Here is a 14,621-nt window from a genome sequence, read left to right on the forward strand (position 1 = left end):
TTTACCTTCTGAGGATTTTTAGTACATAGTTAGATCATGAAGTGTTGGAAAACTCTTTAGAAAATACATTTATGCTTTGATGGCGAAAAGTTGTCCATGGTAAAGAATAATATTTGTTGCTAGGATTTTTTTTATTACCCTTGTAGGCAGACGAGCATACGGCCCACCTGATGGTGAGTGGTTACCGTCGTCCACGTCCACTTCAGCAATACCAGGGGCAGAGCCAAGCCGCTGCCTACCAAGCGGCTGCCTGCCTAGGATCTAAGAACTTAACTTATAAGTTGATTACCGTATTACGTATCTGTCATTCTTTTTTTTGCTTTTAAATATTTTAGTTACAATTATTTCGAACATCTAATTACATCTGATTGGTGGTGGAAAATTTGTCTTGGTTATCAACATTCTTTTTATAAAAAAATTAATAAAAATAAAAAATGACATAAAATAAAAATCTTTTATTTCGAGACATCATAGTCTCACAGTTTGTAGTTTTTTTTAATTTTTTTATAGCCTGTATGGGTGGACGAGCTCACAGCCCACCTGGTCTTAAGTGGTTACTGGAGCCCATAGACATCTACAACGTAAATGTGCCACCCACCTTGAGATATAAGTTCTAAGATCTCAGTATAGTTACTTATTATATTACTTATATATATAGGCATCCGAGCGCAAGAAAATAAATGCATTTGAAATGTGGTGCTGGAGACGAATGCTCCGAATTCCGTGGACGGCCAAGAGGACAAATAAATCTATCCTGGATCAGCTTCGCATCCGAGTCAGGCTCTCAACAATCTGTTACCAGAGGATCCTCAGCTACTTCGGTCATATTGCCCGCCGACAGTCAGATAACTTGGACAAAGTGATTGTGACGGGCAAAGTAGAAGGAAAGAGACCCCGCGGCCGATTACCTAGCCGTTGGTGTGATCAAGTAACCGCTCTAACTGGGTTGCCAGTCGCAACCGCCATTCGAGCAGCTGAGGACCGGACGAGATGGAAACAGCTCACGAGACAGGCAACGGTCAAGTTTCAGGGACACGACCTTCAGCAATGAAGAAAGCGACGAAGAAGAAGAATAGTTACAACGGCTGCCTCACACTTCAAACCGAAACGTATTACTGATTCACGGCAGAAATAGGCAGAGTGGTAGTACCTACCCGTGCGGACTCACAAGAGGTTCTACCACCAGTAATTACGCGAATCATAATTTTGCGGGTTTCATTTTTATTACACGATATGATTCCCTCACTGGAAGTCAATCGTGAACATTTGTCAAGTACGTATTTCATTAGAAAAATTGGCATCCGCCTGCGGGATTCGAACACCGTTGCGTCGCTAGATACGAATGCACCGGACGTCTTATCCTTTAGGCCACGACGACTTCTAACTTAACTAATAAGTTGAGTTCCGTATTACGTATCTGTCATTCTTTTTTTTACTTTTAAACATTTTAGTTACTATATTTTCGTACATCTAATTACATCTGGTTGGTGGCGGTGGTGAAATTAATATTCGTTATCAGCATGCTTTTTTAAAAATAAAATAAAAATAAGAAATAAAAATCTTTTATTTTGAGACGTCACACAGTGCGTTAGTATTACAAATAACTTAAGAACTATGTAAGTATTTAAGTAAATCTAAGTATAACAATATAATTTTTTAATTCCTCTACGATAATTTTTGATACTCTGATTGAAAATACTGAGATGAAAATACTTGACGCGAGTAAACGTCGAGATTACTTTCCTGCTATAAGCTCACCGATTATAATCGTATTTTGGTATTTTAAAGAAAAACGTACCGTGAAACGTTTTCGTTCGATCGGCGATCAATGACACTAACGCGAATGATAAGATTTAAGGCTCTTAAATTAAATTTCAACAGAATCTTTTAGATTTCACATAGAGCTCTGGAATACTGCCAGCGGAACGCAATCATGGAATTAATATTAAATTGGTTCTTGTTTTTCTATTAAGCATCTCTCTGTGTGGAAAAATTGAGATCGTAGTATGAATATGAAATGATATGTTTTATGACTAAAACAGTACCACTTTTATTAAATCTTGAAACAAAAACACGGAAGTGAATAGTTTATTTTTGGAACGAAGTTCCTTATGGGAAGATGTGGAGGGGTACCCTAACCGGGAAAAAACGTCCGTAACGTAAGATTTTTATTAGTAATGCACACAGTGTACGACTTAACTTTGTAATAACGTACAAAACATAACATATTTTTTTATTATTCATTGACCACGATCTCAGAGCATTCGTTTGCGCAATACATTAACTCTTATGCAAGCAACCGTGAATGAAGTGTACCACAATAAGTTCGCACGTTACCGAAGGACCGTGGGTTGTTGCGAAACCTCCAGTTTTATTTTCTTTATACCTCGAATAGAACTTAAAATTAATATTTTTGTAATAAGGAACTTCGTTCCTATCCGGTTTTACTGCACTTGTTGAATGAACAACATCAATGCGCAGGCCTGTTGCCGAAGGTCATAGGAAATTACAACTTGGATGCCACTGTCTATCGTTTGAGGTCGCAGTCAAACTTTTTGTCTTATAAGAAATTTTCTAAATCTTCAAACCGTACCAATATTTGTTTCACGGTAAAAACAAACATTACGGCGATAGCCACCGTTCCCGCGTTTGGCTCAATGACGAAGAAATCGCAAATTTTTAAACTTTGTTTTGTGTTTTATTTCACACAATTATTCTTTCATCGTAGATGTTGTTCGTGAGCACGTGCAAGATACAAACACATTTTCTAAGAAAAATCAGTACTTCCCTGTGGAATTTAGACCACAACGATTTAAAAATTTGTAGGTTAATTGTAATTGTATCACGAGCATATTTAATAACATCAAGTACTTTTGTTGCAGGTTTCTATCGCTTATCGAACTGGGCGATGTAAATCTCACTGAACAAAGAATATATGCTGGATAAAAATGTCTAACAAATCGCAAAGCCTTTTGGATATATTCCAAGAGATATTTGCAGCGTCCGGGAACTCGTCGCACAGTTTCAATGAGACTCAAATCTTGTCAATGCTACGTGAGCAGACCAACAGAGGAGGGGCGGAGGAGGAGTTCGAATCCCTCCTCGTGAAGATGATGAAAGATGCCAAAAGCAAACTGAATCTGACGTTGAAGCCAGACACGTGCGGTTATTGCGAGGGAGACTTTAGAGATGTCATTACGGTGTACAACAGTATCCACGGATACGTAAGCTTACTGGTAAGCTGACCGAGATTGTATTAAAATAGATTGTATTTGTGTACGACGGATTCTATGAAGATCTTATTGTAATTATAGTACTAACAACTAAACTTTTCACTTACATTTCAGTACAATGAAAAATCATTTTATTGCTCAAAGTTAGTTTATGGTAATTCAAATTCAAATTCAAATTCAAATTCAAATTCAAAATCATTTATTTCAACTTGGATGTCATCAAAAACACACTTGTTGAATGTCAAAATGTAAAAGAAAATGTTAACTCTACCACCGGTTCCAAAAAAAGCCACAGTCCTGAGAAGAACCGGCGAAACAAACGCAGCGGGTTTTTTTTTTTTTTTTGGATTTTCTCACATATTTTCTTTTTTTTTTAAACAAGAAAACATATTTACAGTATACGAAAAAACAAGTCAAAAAAAATACAATTCAAATAAATAATAATAATAATGAAAAATTAAAAGGCCAGGAGCGAACGCCTCATTCCCACGTAGTGCCATCTAGGAAAAAATCCTTAACTTTATAATATGCCTTGTTGCACAAACGTTCCTTGACAGTTTTCTTAAATCCTTGAACAGGTAGTAGTTGAACGTTTTGTGGGATCTTGTTGAAAAGTTGTACACCCAGCCCCCTGAAAGAGTTGCTTATTTTCTTAATTCGAGCCGCCGGCAACGCAAGCCTATGTTTGTTCCTAGTGTTCACATTGTGCAAATCGCAGACTCTGGGGAATTCTACAATGTTTTTACGCACGTACAATAAATTTTGAAAAATGTATTGGGACGCTAAAGTTAGATTTTTGATTTCCTTAAACTTGTCCCTCAAGGATTCCCTCGGGTGCATATTATAAATAGCACGAATAGCCCTCTTCTGCAGGATGAAAATCGTTTCGACATCGGCAGCATTGCCCCATAGCAAAATGCCATAGGACATAACACTGCTGGAATCATGGTCCAGACGGCTGGCTGATCCTTCGGCTGGTCGTAGGACCGTCGAGGCGATTCGCCCGGTCCTTGTGGATTGGGTGAATCGTGACAGAGGACGCCTCACTTTCCGGCTCACGCAGGTGCTCACTGGGCATGGTTGCTTCGGTGAGTTCCTGCACCGGATCAGAGCCGAGCCGACGGCAGAGTGCCACCTTTGTGATTGCGACTTGGACACGGCAGAGCATACGCTCGTCGCCTGCCCCGCATGGGAGGGGTGGCGCCGTGTCCTCGTCGCAAAAGTAGGAAACGACTTGTCGTTGCCGAGTGTTGTGGCATCGATGCTCGGCGACGACGAGTCGTGGAAGGCGATGCTCGACTTCTGCGAGTGCACCATCTCGCAGAAGGAGGCGGCGGGGCGCGTGAGAGACGCACAATCCCGCCGCCGTCGAGCGGGGGCCAGGGAGGCGGATCTCGCCCAAGCCCTGGCCCTCTAAGTGTTTCGGGTTCCCCCTCACATGTCGGTCTGGGGACCGGCGAGGGGGGCCTAAGAAGACGACGTGCAAGTTGCTCTGCACGCGTTTTACGCAAGAGCATCCGGGTGATGGAAGGCCGGCTATCCTCGACCCACGCTGGTTCTGGTCCAGCGGGGTATTCCGTAGGATAGCTCACTCTAACCGGCGCTATCTAGGCGGGCTTCGGATAGCCTGCCGACCGAGAGGGCTGGTGGTCGTGGCGCCGACGACCGCCGGTCCGGCGTCCCGAGGGGGAGGGTGATGGGAGAGATGTGCTCCGCACTAAACGCTTCACTTTCCCCCCTTTGCCTCTTCATGAGTTCTGTCTCATGCGAGGTTTGGACGTTGGTTGTTGAGCGACAGGAGGTTTTAGTCAGTTCGACTCTGACATGCTCCGCCCTCTATCCCCAGTGGAGGGCGGAAGTCCGGCGATTTCCTCCTGACCAAAAAAAAAAAAAAAGGTCATAACACTATGAAAATAACTGAAATAAACTAGACGTGTCGTATCTTCATCACTATACGTTCGTATTTTTTTTACCGCAAACCGTACTTACTGGTGTTAAGTGTTAATGGAAAGACGTTACTCAAGTAAAGAACTGGCTCTAATACGAGCAGTGCTTCGTTAAATCTACTACTGGTTCGAAATCGCGACCCACTCGAGAAGATCTGCCGAGAAACTCAGTGGGGTTATATAATAGAATATGGGACTCATATAGCCCTTAAGGCTATCAGCATAGCTAGGAAAACAAAATGAAGGCAGGTTCTACTCGAAATAGCGAACAGATCTTCTGAAGCGAAGCGAAAGAAGTGATTTAGGAATTGCAAAGTGCTTCTTAAGTGTTGTAAACGTTAAACAGAGTTTTAATTTGTATTTCGGTGAAAATTTTATTTATCCCGAATCTCAGCGCGTAACACCGCGTCGTATACTGTGTGTATACAGTCTCTTTCTTAGCTGCAACAAATATTTCCATATTAACATGATTATTACTTGCGATAACTGAAATACCAACATAAAATTTATATAAGCGGCTTAACGATGGCAAATCTCGTTCAAATTAAATTTAGAGGCAAATTTAGGATTTGCTTACTAGAAAGTTACGAAAGAGGAGCAGGCAATTAACGAAAGATTTAATGTCTGCCGATTAGTCATTTTACGAGACTTAACCGGAAGGGTTTTAACTACGTGTAACTTATTATTCTAAAATAATTAGTATGTTGCATGAGACGAAAAAAATTACTTGAATCATTTTAATACTAACTAAAAGTAACTTTTATACTAAAGTCAGTTATTGGAATGAAATGTTTAAAAATTAGACATAGTCTTTCTATTAATACTGTAACAATAAAAAAACTATCAATTTGGAACCTGTTTTAAATCAATTTTCAATTTTCTTTCGTTTATTTATATTCTACTTTTTGATCACATAAAGAAAACACTGAATCATTATAATTTGGAGCCCGTAAATATACCATTAAATTTTTATGCTGGTTATCCGTCCGTTCCTTTTTCGCTTATGGAATTTAGTTGGAAGGTATCGTCAGTCATTCAATCAATTGTTAAAATAACAGTCACAGTGTAGTATCGCAATATTAAATTAGTTTTAAATACTCGATGTTGCTGTACGTATGTTAAATGTATCATTCATTAAATTATGCACGGAGCGTTAAGACAGGTCGAATGTCGTATGAATTTTTATTTGGCAAAATACAATCTATAGTACCTTATTTAGGAGCTTTGTAGTAACAAAAGACCAGGGTGTGCTCTTACACTTACAGTATTAAAATTGTAACTTTATCACTGGTGTATTCGTTTTAAGCGATTTTAATATGCCAATGTTCAAATACTGGTGCCTTAACTCTTCCTCACGAATGACTTTCACGATGAAGGATTAACATCGTGTATTAAAGATCAAATACCCGTATAAATTATAATTGACGTAATTGCTATATAATTGAGACATTGGCCTCCATACCCAAAGCGGAATATAATAGGTGGTAGGTATTCACGTTGATTTTGTTTATGAGCTCCGGTAACCATTTAACACCAGGTAGATCGTGAGTTCATTACACTTATGAGTGCAATAAAAAATAAAAATAGAAAAGACGTAATATTATTTTGATAAAACATAAATTACACAATAATATCAATTTTCCCGAAACCGGAACATGAAAGCTTTCATTTAACCCAAACACATAAGTCCTTTTCGTTTATTCGGTTCATATGAAGCTATTCAAGTTGGGCCAGATCTACGATGTAAATAATCAGACAAGACTGGCGGACGCACAATGAGGTCCATCACACGAGGGTTTTATCGCAAATACCCAAATTCTTAAATGGATGAAATTCTTATGCCAGCTTGGATATATTGATGCCTCTTTTGTCATCTCTTCTTATAAGATACGCACGTAATGTATGGAACAGGCCCAAAATGATGTAAGGGGTCTGCGCTCAGCCCACAAAGACTAGCTTTAGTGATAAGTAGGAGTACCTATGTATAATTTTCAACCCCAAAAATCTATTTTGAAGCTCCGATCGAAATGTTTGATATAATGAGGCTTGGAGATTTGTCCATCTCCAATTGTATCAAATTTTAATAAAATATCGTGTTTGAATTTTTTTTGAATGATCTTGAATGATATTTTGTAATTCTCAGACGTAGTTTTTGTCTTGTTCAAACAGCATAAAAAAATCATAGTTTTATCGCAATTTACAAAGAGGCAGAATGGTAAAAGAAATGAACCGGCCCTTCCGAGATTACGCAATCTCGAGCTCACAAGAGTATATTGCTTCTAAAAAATTTCCTCCACTTGAGTAAAGTGAGAATCTACATGTTTTCCCTAAAGGTACAAGGACATATAAGTACGATATTTTCCTGGAGCATTTCAATAATGGACAATATCTGTGTTACATTTGCGAATTATTTTCCAAGTACTTTATTTGGTTCCTTTGTTATGTTATGTATAATCATGTTGTAGTTATTGTCGCGTTTAGTCATTTTCGGATGTTTATTCTGTAGCCTATAGATGATTATGTCAGAAAAACATGCTTCTCTCTCAAATATGTTAAGGAAAGCGATTTTTCTCTTGCTGAAAATCTTTAATGCAAAAATCTCGAACTGAACGTATATCTTTAATTTTTTTTGTCTATCAGAGTTTTTATTTATTTGGCATTGAAATAAATATATTTAGTTATATAACATTATTTAACTAGTGTCACGCGCACCCTTTGCTCATTGAACTAAGCTTCGAAATTTTGGAAGTCATGTGATATAATTTAATGAAGACACGCTTGGAACATAATTACGTGTAATAATATGTGACGTATTCGGTCGGTCGCTCAAGTGTGAACGATTCGATTCTCTTAGTTCTCGAATAATATTACAAAATTAATGTCGGATACGGTTTTGTGCCTAAGTAATCTACAAAATCTTTTTGGAAGGCACCGTAAAATCATTTAAAAAATGACCCAAACAGGCTTAATACAACAAATGAAAATAGATTTGAGCCTTTGCACCCGAAAAAGTTACTAACACAAACAAATGTGTAACTTAAGCTCCCAAAGTGTTTAATAAAGCGTTTCTACGTATCTGCTAATAGACGTAGCGTTCTTTTCGTCCCAATATTTTGTTATTATTACGATCTCGAGCAGCACGTAATAGCAATATGAAATTCGTTGACAATTTTCTTTTCATGCCATATACATGTGTTGTACATAACAAAATATATTATAGAGATACCGGAAAAATGGTACCACTCTAATTTTACAAATATTATAAAAATATATATATATATATTTTTTTTTTATTGCTTATATGGGTGGACGAGCTCACAGCCTACCTGGTGTTAAGTGGTTACTGGAGCCCATAGACATCCACAGCGTAAATGCGCCACCCACCTCGAGATATAAGTTCTAAGGTCTCAGTATAGTTACAAAGGCTGCCCCACCCTTCAAACCGAAACGCATTACTGCTTCACGGCAGAAAATAGGCAGGGCGGTGGTACCCACCCGCGCGGACTCACAAGAGGTCCTACCACCAGTAAATATATATTATTATAGTATAAATGTATCTAGAAGTTTTTATTTGAAATCGCTCTATAAATAATATTTAATTTGTGACATCAAATTTACCGTCAAACGGAAGTAAAAGTACTACTGCGTAGAAATTGCTGTATAAAATTAATAAATTAATTTGCAAATAAGTAATCTCGCGTGCTTAAAAGCGGGCAACATGATATCGCCAAACTCATTTTCCTTCGTGATGACGCATAGGGACTGCGAGTACCTATTGTTGAGTGGTGAAGAAGGGCGACCGCCCACAGAAACTAAAGCCCACGCTCTACGAGGAAAAATGATGAAAAAATTAGCCCACGTCCTCATTATATCCCTAATTTCACAATGCTCCTAATTTACATACAGTCCACATAAAACGAAGTGACGGGGTCATGGGCTCGCGCAAGCACACAGCACAAAGGATTGGCTGTATTATGATTAAACAAGTTTAGTTGCGGTAGACCTACATTAAAGATAAGCAGTGACTTGGTTGATAAAAGCATTGCTGATGTCCTCGAGTGACGCTGATTACTCACTGTCAGGTAGGCTGTATGCTAATCTGCATGCAAAGGCAATAAAGAGCTGAAAAAGGTAAATAATGTAAATGAAATAAAATTTAACAAATGCAAAATAATCTTATTCCTTTAAACGAGCAATTCTTGTATATTAATATATACCTATATAATTTCAATCTCGGAAATGGCTCCAACGATTTTCATAAAATTTAGTATACAGGGGATTTCAGGGGCGATAAATCGATCTAGTTACGATTTATTTTCAGAAAATGTTGTTTTATTCGTGTTTTCAATAATCAACTCTTCCCGACATCTATTGGCGAATAATAATACTATTTTTCTTAATTGAGGGCTACTAGCCGCTTTAAAGACACAACAAGATGGCGTTATCAAAAAAAAAACTCATCATCTAGTATACATATACGAAATATTTGAAATCAATCTATGAAATGAATGTAATTAGAAGAAACGGGCTAATATTATTGAGGCGCCGATCAAAAATCTCTTCAGCACTGTCGGTGTATTGGACACAATTTAAAACTTACGTTATTTCATAATACACTCAATGTAACATGTAAACCACGTATTCCCAGATGCATTTGTAAGTTAGGTATATTTATTGGTAAAGGGTTTTTCTCTAATTTTTTTTAGAAATCCGATGACAAATCATAACACCATAGAGCTTATTACTTTACTTTATCATGGGCGGTTCCGTCCGATTATGGTCGTAATTCTTGAATGCTATCGATTTATTAGTGTCGTTATGTGACATCATGCTCTGAAGGTACCCCTACTTGTTTTGTGGAAGTGACGTATCGCTAAAACAATGAATTATTGAGTTTCCGAGGGTCGAAATTTTGTTATATCTTATTTTGACTTACGATTATTGATCCGCCTTTCCCAAAGTCGGCTTTTGTTTATCTTCATTCTAACTGGTCTTGTACATCCCAAATGTGATATTGTCAGTCCTAATGTCGTTCGACTATGTTGTAGAGACGTTGTTATGTATCGCTGTGAGATATGGTCTGAAAAGCTTTGGTGAAGGCTAAGAATCTGGCCATGTGGCATCACCACATATTTTCCCGTGGACATCGTACAAGACGACAAAATGTTCACCAGGAAATGAGTTGCAGTATTATATCAGTATTTTGCGATCCCCAATCAGCGTTTACTGGTAGTAGAGGATATTGTGAGCCCGTACTGCTGAGTATGACCATTTTGACTATTTGGAAGAGCTTGAGCTCATCAGCCCAAATAAAAAATTATCTTTTTGTCGCCGGAGCAAAACTGTCTCAGACCAGTCAAGACTTTCTCAAGCATACGATTTTCAGACGCGGTTAGATGTAGTTAACTGTTGATTAATAACACAAAGATCTAATGAAAAAAAAAAACAATTTAGAAAAAAAGTCTGAATTTGAATTCTATTAATTTTCACGAAATAGCCAATCGAAACGTAACGTAGGTACATTAGGAAAATTCCAATTTTAACCCGTATTACATTATTTCGCGTTTGAATAAAATAATTCGAAGTATTTTTAAAGTGTATCGATACCAGATGTTGCAACGTCTATGTATGTATATACTAAAATTATAAACGAACGTATGTATGTGTGTTGATGAATTTATGTTACTCTCTCTTTAAACTGACTGAATCAATGTGCTTGCTATGGCGATAAGCTTTGGTTTACATTCATGTTTATTTCAACCGGATGTAGGCATTGTTTGATTTATAAATAAAAGTAGCCGCTAATATCGTTGAGAAAAACTCCGATGAAAAGCTGTAATTAATTGTTTATTGACAACAAAAATTTTCAGTGACCAATTTACTAGTGATATTTTATCATTGACAATAATGCTCCTTCATTTTGCAAATTGCGATTTGGTTTTTTTTTTTTTTTTGACATAGAGAGTTGTTATAGGATAATATTATTACGAGGTCAAATACTGGTACTAGTAATATATCGTGAACCCGCATTTGTATGACCTCTTCCCATCGCGAATCATTCATATGTTTTAGTCTGAAAGTTATGGCGGTCTTTATTTAATACTGTGGCGGGTAGCTATGATAAAACACAAGATATTTTACAGATGCCTGAATCTTGCTCACGACGACGTAACCCGACGACCGAAAATAAAATTAAAACTTCAGCATTGTATATCAAGCTAACGTGACACTAATACATGATTTTCATATGGTTGATCCACAGGTTGATGATCATACAATACATACATACATTCTTAAATTAATGCACATACCTAGCACGTGGAAAGCGCTTTTCTAACAAAGAAGCTGGTGTGGTTTGAGATATTATTAAAATATAGATAGAATACACATTGAATGGAGGTATGCCTTCAATTCTGACATTTATTTATGTGAGCTAAAATTTATAGACAGCGCACCTGCTCTTCGATTACGTTATAAATACTTCCACGTGTCCTTAAGGACAAGTGATTGAAATTTCCGGCACGGAGTGTAAATAAAAACTGCTCTCATAGATTTAAGGTACGTCTATACTGAGACAAAAATAATTTTATTTTTATTCTTTTTGATGCTCGCCATATTTTGTTATAATAAAATGTTTTTTATTACACGATCTCGAAATCGATCTGATGATAAGTAGTTTTCGAAGCTCACGCACGTCAGAATGTGAATGCGATTATCCACCTTAAAATATATGGTCGAAAAATCAGTTGTATTTTATAAAGGTTGTCTTACCCTTCAAACTTGGACCCATTATTACCTCAAGGTAGAAATAGCCTACCGGTGCGGGTTTATAATACGCCTTACCACCCTAGTAATTACGCAAATTTAGAATTCTGTAATTTTCTACTAAGCAAAGATAGCGTTTTGCTTATTTCGAACTTAATGTAATTGTAAGATGCTTTGAAATGCGTTGAAACTTCAACCTCAGCCATATCTCAGGTTCATTTCTTTTGGGCTTCACCATGCAGCATCAGCTCGGCAGTGGCAGTCGAATGCCAACAACAAAGCGTTTATTTATAAATCTAGTTTTTAATAAATCATTGCCAGTATTCCAGAATTACACAACTCGTCTTCTCGCATTAAAATTGTATAATCTCAAAACTTACTAATTTTACAGGAGAGTGTTTTAAAGATTTTAACAAGTGATATTTTTAATATTAATCATCTTTGTAACATTCATTTTTTAGTTTTTTACCAGTTACATTATCTCTCTTTTAAAGTAAAATAAAATTATGTATTAATTTTGTTAATAGTAGTCAAATATAGGTAAACTAAAAAAAAAATAAAAAAAAAAACTAAACTACGCTCTTTTGACAGTATTTATGAGAAAAATACTGGTGACACCAAATGATTCCGCATAATATTAACTCAATTTTGAATATTTTTGGAAATGGTACACTTTTAATGCGAAAAGACGAACTCTATGCACGTGTCTTAACGTAATGGCGTGGCGTTGTGTGCGTTAGTTTGTTTTGCATTAGCGCCAGTTCGCCATTTTCTTTTTTTGATCTCAAGTATTCTTGATCTATGACGACGTACACTATAAACATACGATTACAATTGTATGTTTGAAGATTCGTAACTCACGGAATTGAATACAGTCTAATTGTACTAAATAATTTAAGATTTTTTTCGTCACATGGTGACTAACCGTATGTTATATCGATTGGTTCTTTCAAAACGTATTTGTAGTTTAAAAATGGATTGATTTATCGTAAATTATAAAAAAGGTTTCAAGGTTTTATTATAGTTTTTAGTTTTTCATCAGCTGTGTGCTTTGATTTGATAATACAAAATACTATGAATTCGAGAAAAAGTTATGTAATAAGACGTGATGCTTTTTCTTTTGAAGAAATTTTGGATTGTGACATCATCGAGTGTTTAGAAAGGTTAATGACATTTAAATTTCTCCCCTTAATATTCATACTAAAGCTTAGCAGTAGAAGTAGTATTTACAAGGAATATGTTTTTCCATTTTTTTCCATACTACGTGAGCTCATATAATATGAATGCTGATGTCCAGTTTGAGATATACGATTGGAGCCTAAATTTAATTGGTAAATCGATTGTACCTATTGTATTGACCGGATCTACCTTTGAAACCGGAACGAACCGGAACGGATAATTTTTCGGTAGACACCGGCAGCACCATGCCTTACCACCAGTACTATAACACCTATACAATTTTGGTAGCCAGTGGCTTGGGTGTGCCTCTGGAGCTGCTGACGTCCATGAGCGACGGTAACCACTTACCATCAGGTGGGTCGTATGCTCGCCTGCCTACAAAGGCAATATAAAAGGTTTAGGAATTAGCTAAGTAAACATGGGTGACGAAATGCTATTAAAGCTATTTTAACGAGGATTATGTTGTCGTCTTTCCCGCTCTTAATATTATTGAGAATGGCGTTTATATTTCATACAATGTTTCATCAACGTACAATAAGCGCCGACGAGTAATTTTCATTAGTGAAGGATAATTTTTTTACTTTAAAATGCGGTCGTGTTTTTCTAGTTCAAACAAGGGTATTAGTGAATAGACCATTGGACACAATCTGAATGTCCTCAATAAGGTAAAAGACTAAATGCGTATCAATATTCTTGATGCTATCAGCTCATGTGTTCTTATACTACAACCAGTTTTTTTTTTAATTAATGGCCTTATTACTTTTTGATACAACATCTGTAACAACTTTTTTGTTTGGAGATATCATCATCAGCACTAAACCTAATTACGTCTAGTATGACCTAAATATCCACTGAAAAACACGTTCACTCCAAGGGAATTGTTGGGAGTTGGAATTATCAGTGCCGGAATCTAATTAGTTCACTGCTGACCGAAATAAGTTGTTTACTTACCGACAGTCTTTTATTTTGTTTTCGTGTTTAGAAAAAAACAACCTATGATTTTGGTATATCGCCTATATCTTAAGACCCAATGCTATGCGATGTTATACGAGTATTAGTGCAGTTTACCTCAAGCACCGGTCACCGTCCTCGCCCAATCCGTCGCTTGCGACGAAGAGCTCGACGAGTAGTGTCGTCGTCGTCGTCGTTTGAAGTCGTCGTGGCCTAACGGATAAGACGTACGGTGCATTCGTGTTGAGCGATGCACCGGCGTTCGAATCCCGCAGGCGGGTACCAATTTTTCTAATGAAATACGTACTTAACAAATGTTCACGATTGACTTCCATGGTGAAGGAATAACATCTATACTAATATTATAAAGAGGAAAGATTTGTTTGTTTGTTTGTTTCGAATAGGCTCCGAAACTACTGGACCGATTTGAAAAATTCTTTTTCCATTAGAAGCCGACATTGTCCCTGATGAACATAGGCTACTTTATTTATTTATTTTTTTATTTTTTTGTTTTGTTTCATGTGTGTTTTAATGTTTCCGAAGCGAA

The 14,621-nt window shown here is 36.9% G+C and overlaps 1 protein-coding gene across 3 annotated transcripts in view; it reads left to right on the forward strand.

Annotated features, from left to right (window-relative positions):
- NGR-A8 (neuropeptide receptor A8) overlaps positions 1 to 14,621 on the forward strand; it is a 67,427-nt gene that overhangs the window by 22,652 nt on the left and 30,154 nt on the right. For all 3 annotated transcript variants that reach the window (XM_028175108.2, XM_089735284.1, XM_028175116.2), the window contains exon 2: positions 2,883 to 3,236. In XM_028175108.2, the coding sequence (XP_028030909.2) occupies positions 2,949 to 3,236 (288 nt within the window). In that variant the 5' untranslated portion in view covers positions 2,883 to 2,948. The remainder of the gene's footprint in view (positions 1 to 2,882; positions 3,237 to 14,621) is intronic.

This window comes from Bombyx mandarina, chromosome 19, assembly GCF_030267445.1.
Source record: "Bombyx mandarina strain Sakado chromosome 19, ASM3026744v2".
Lineage (NCBI taxonomy): Eukaryota > Metazoa > Arthropoda > Insecta > Lepidoptera > Bombycidae > Bombyx > Bombyx mandarina.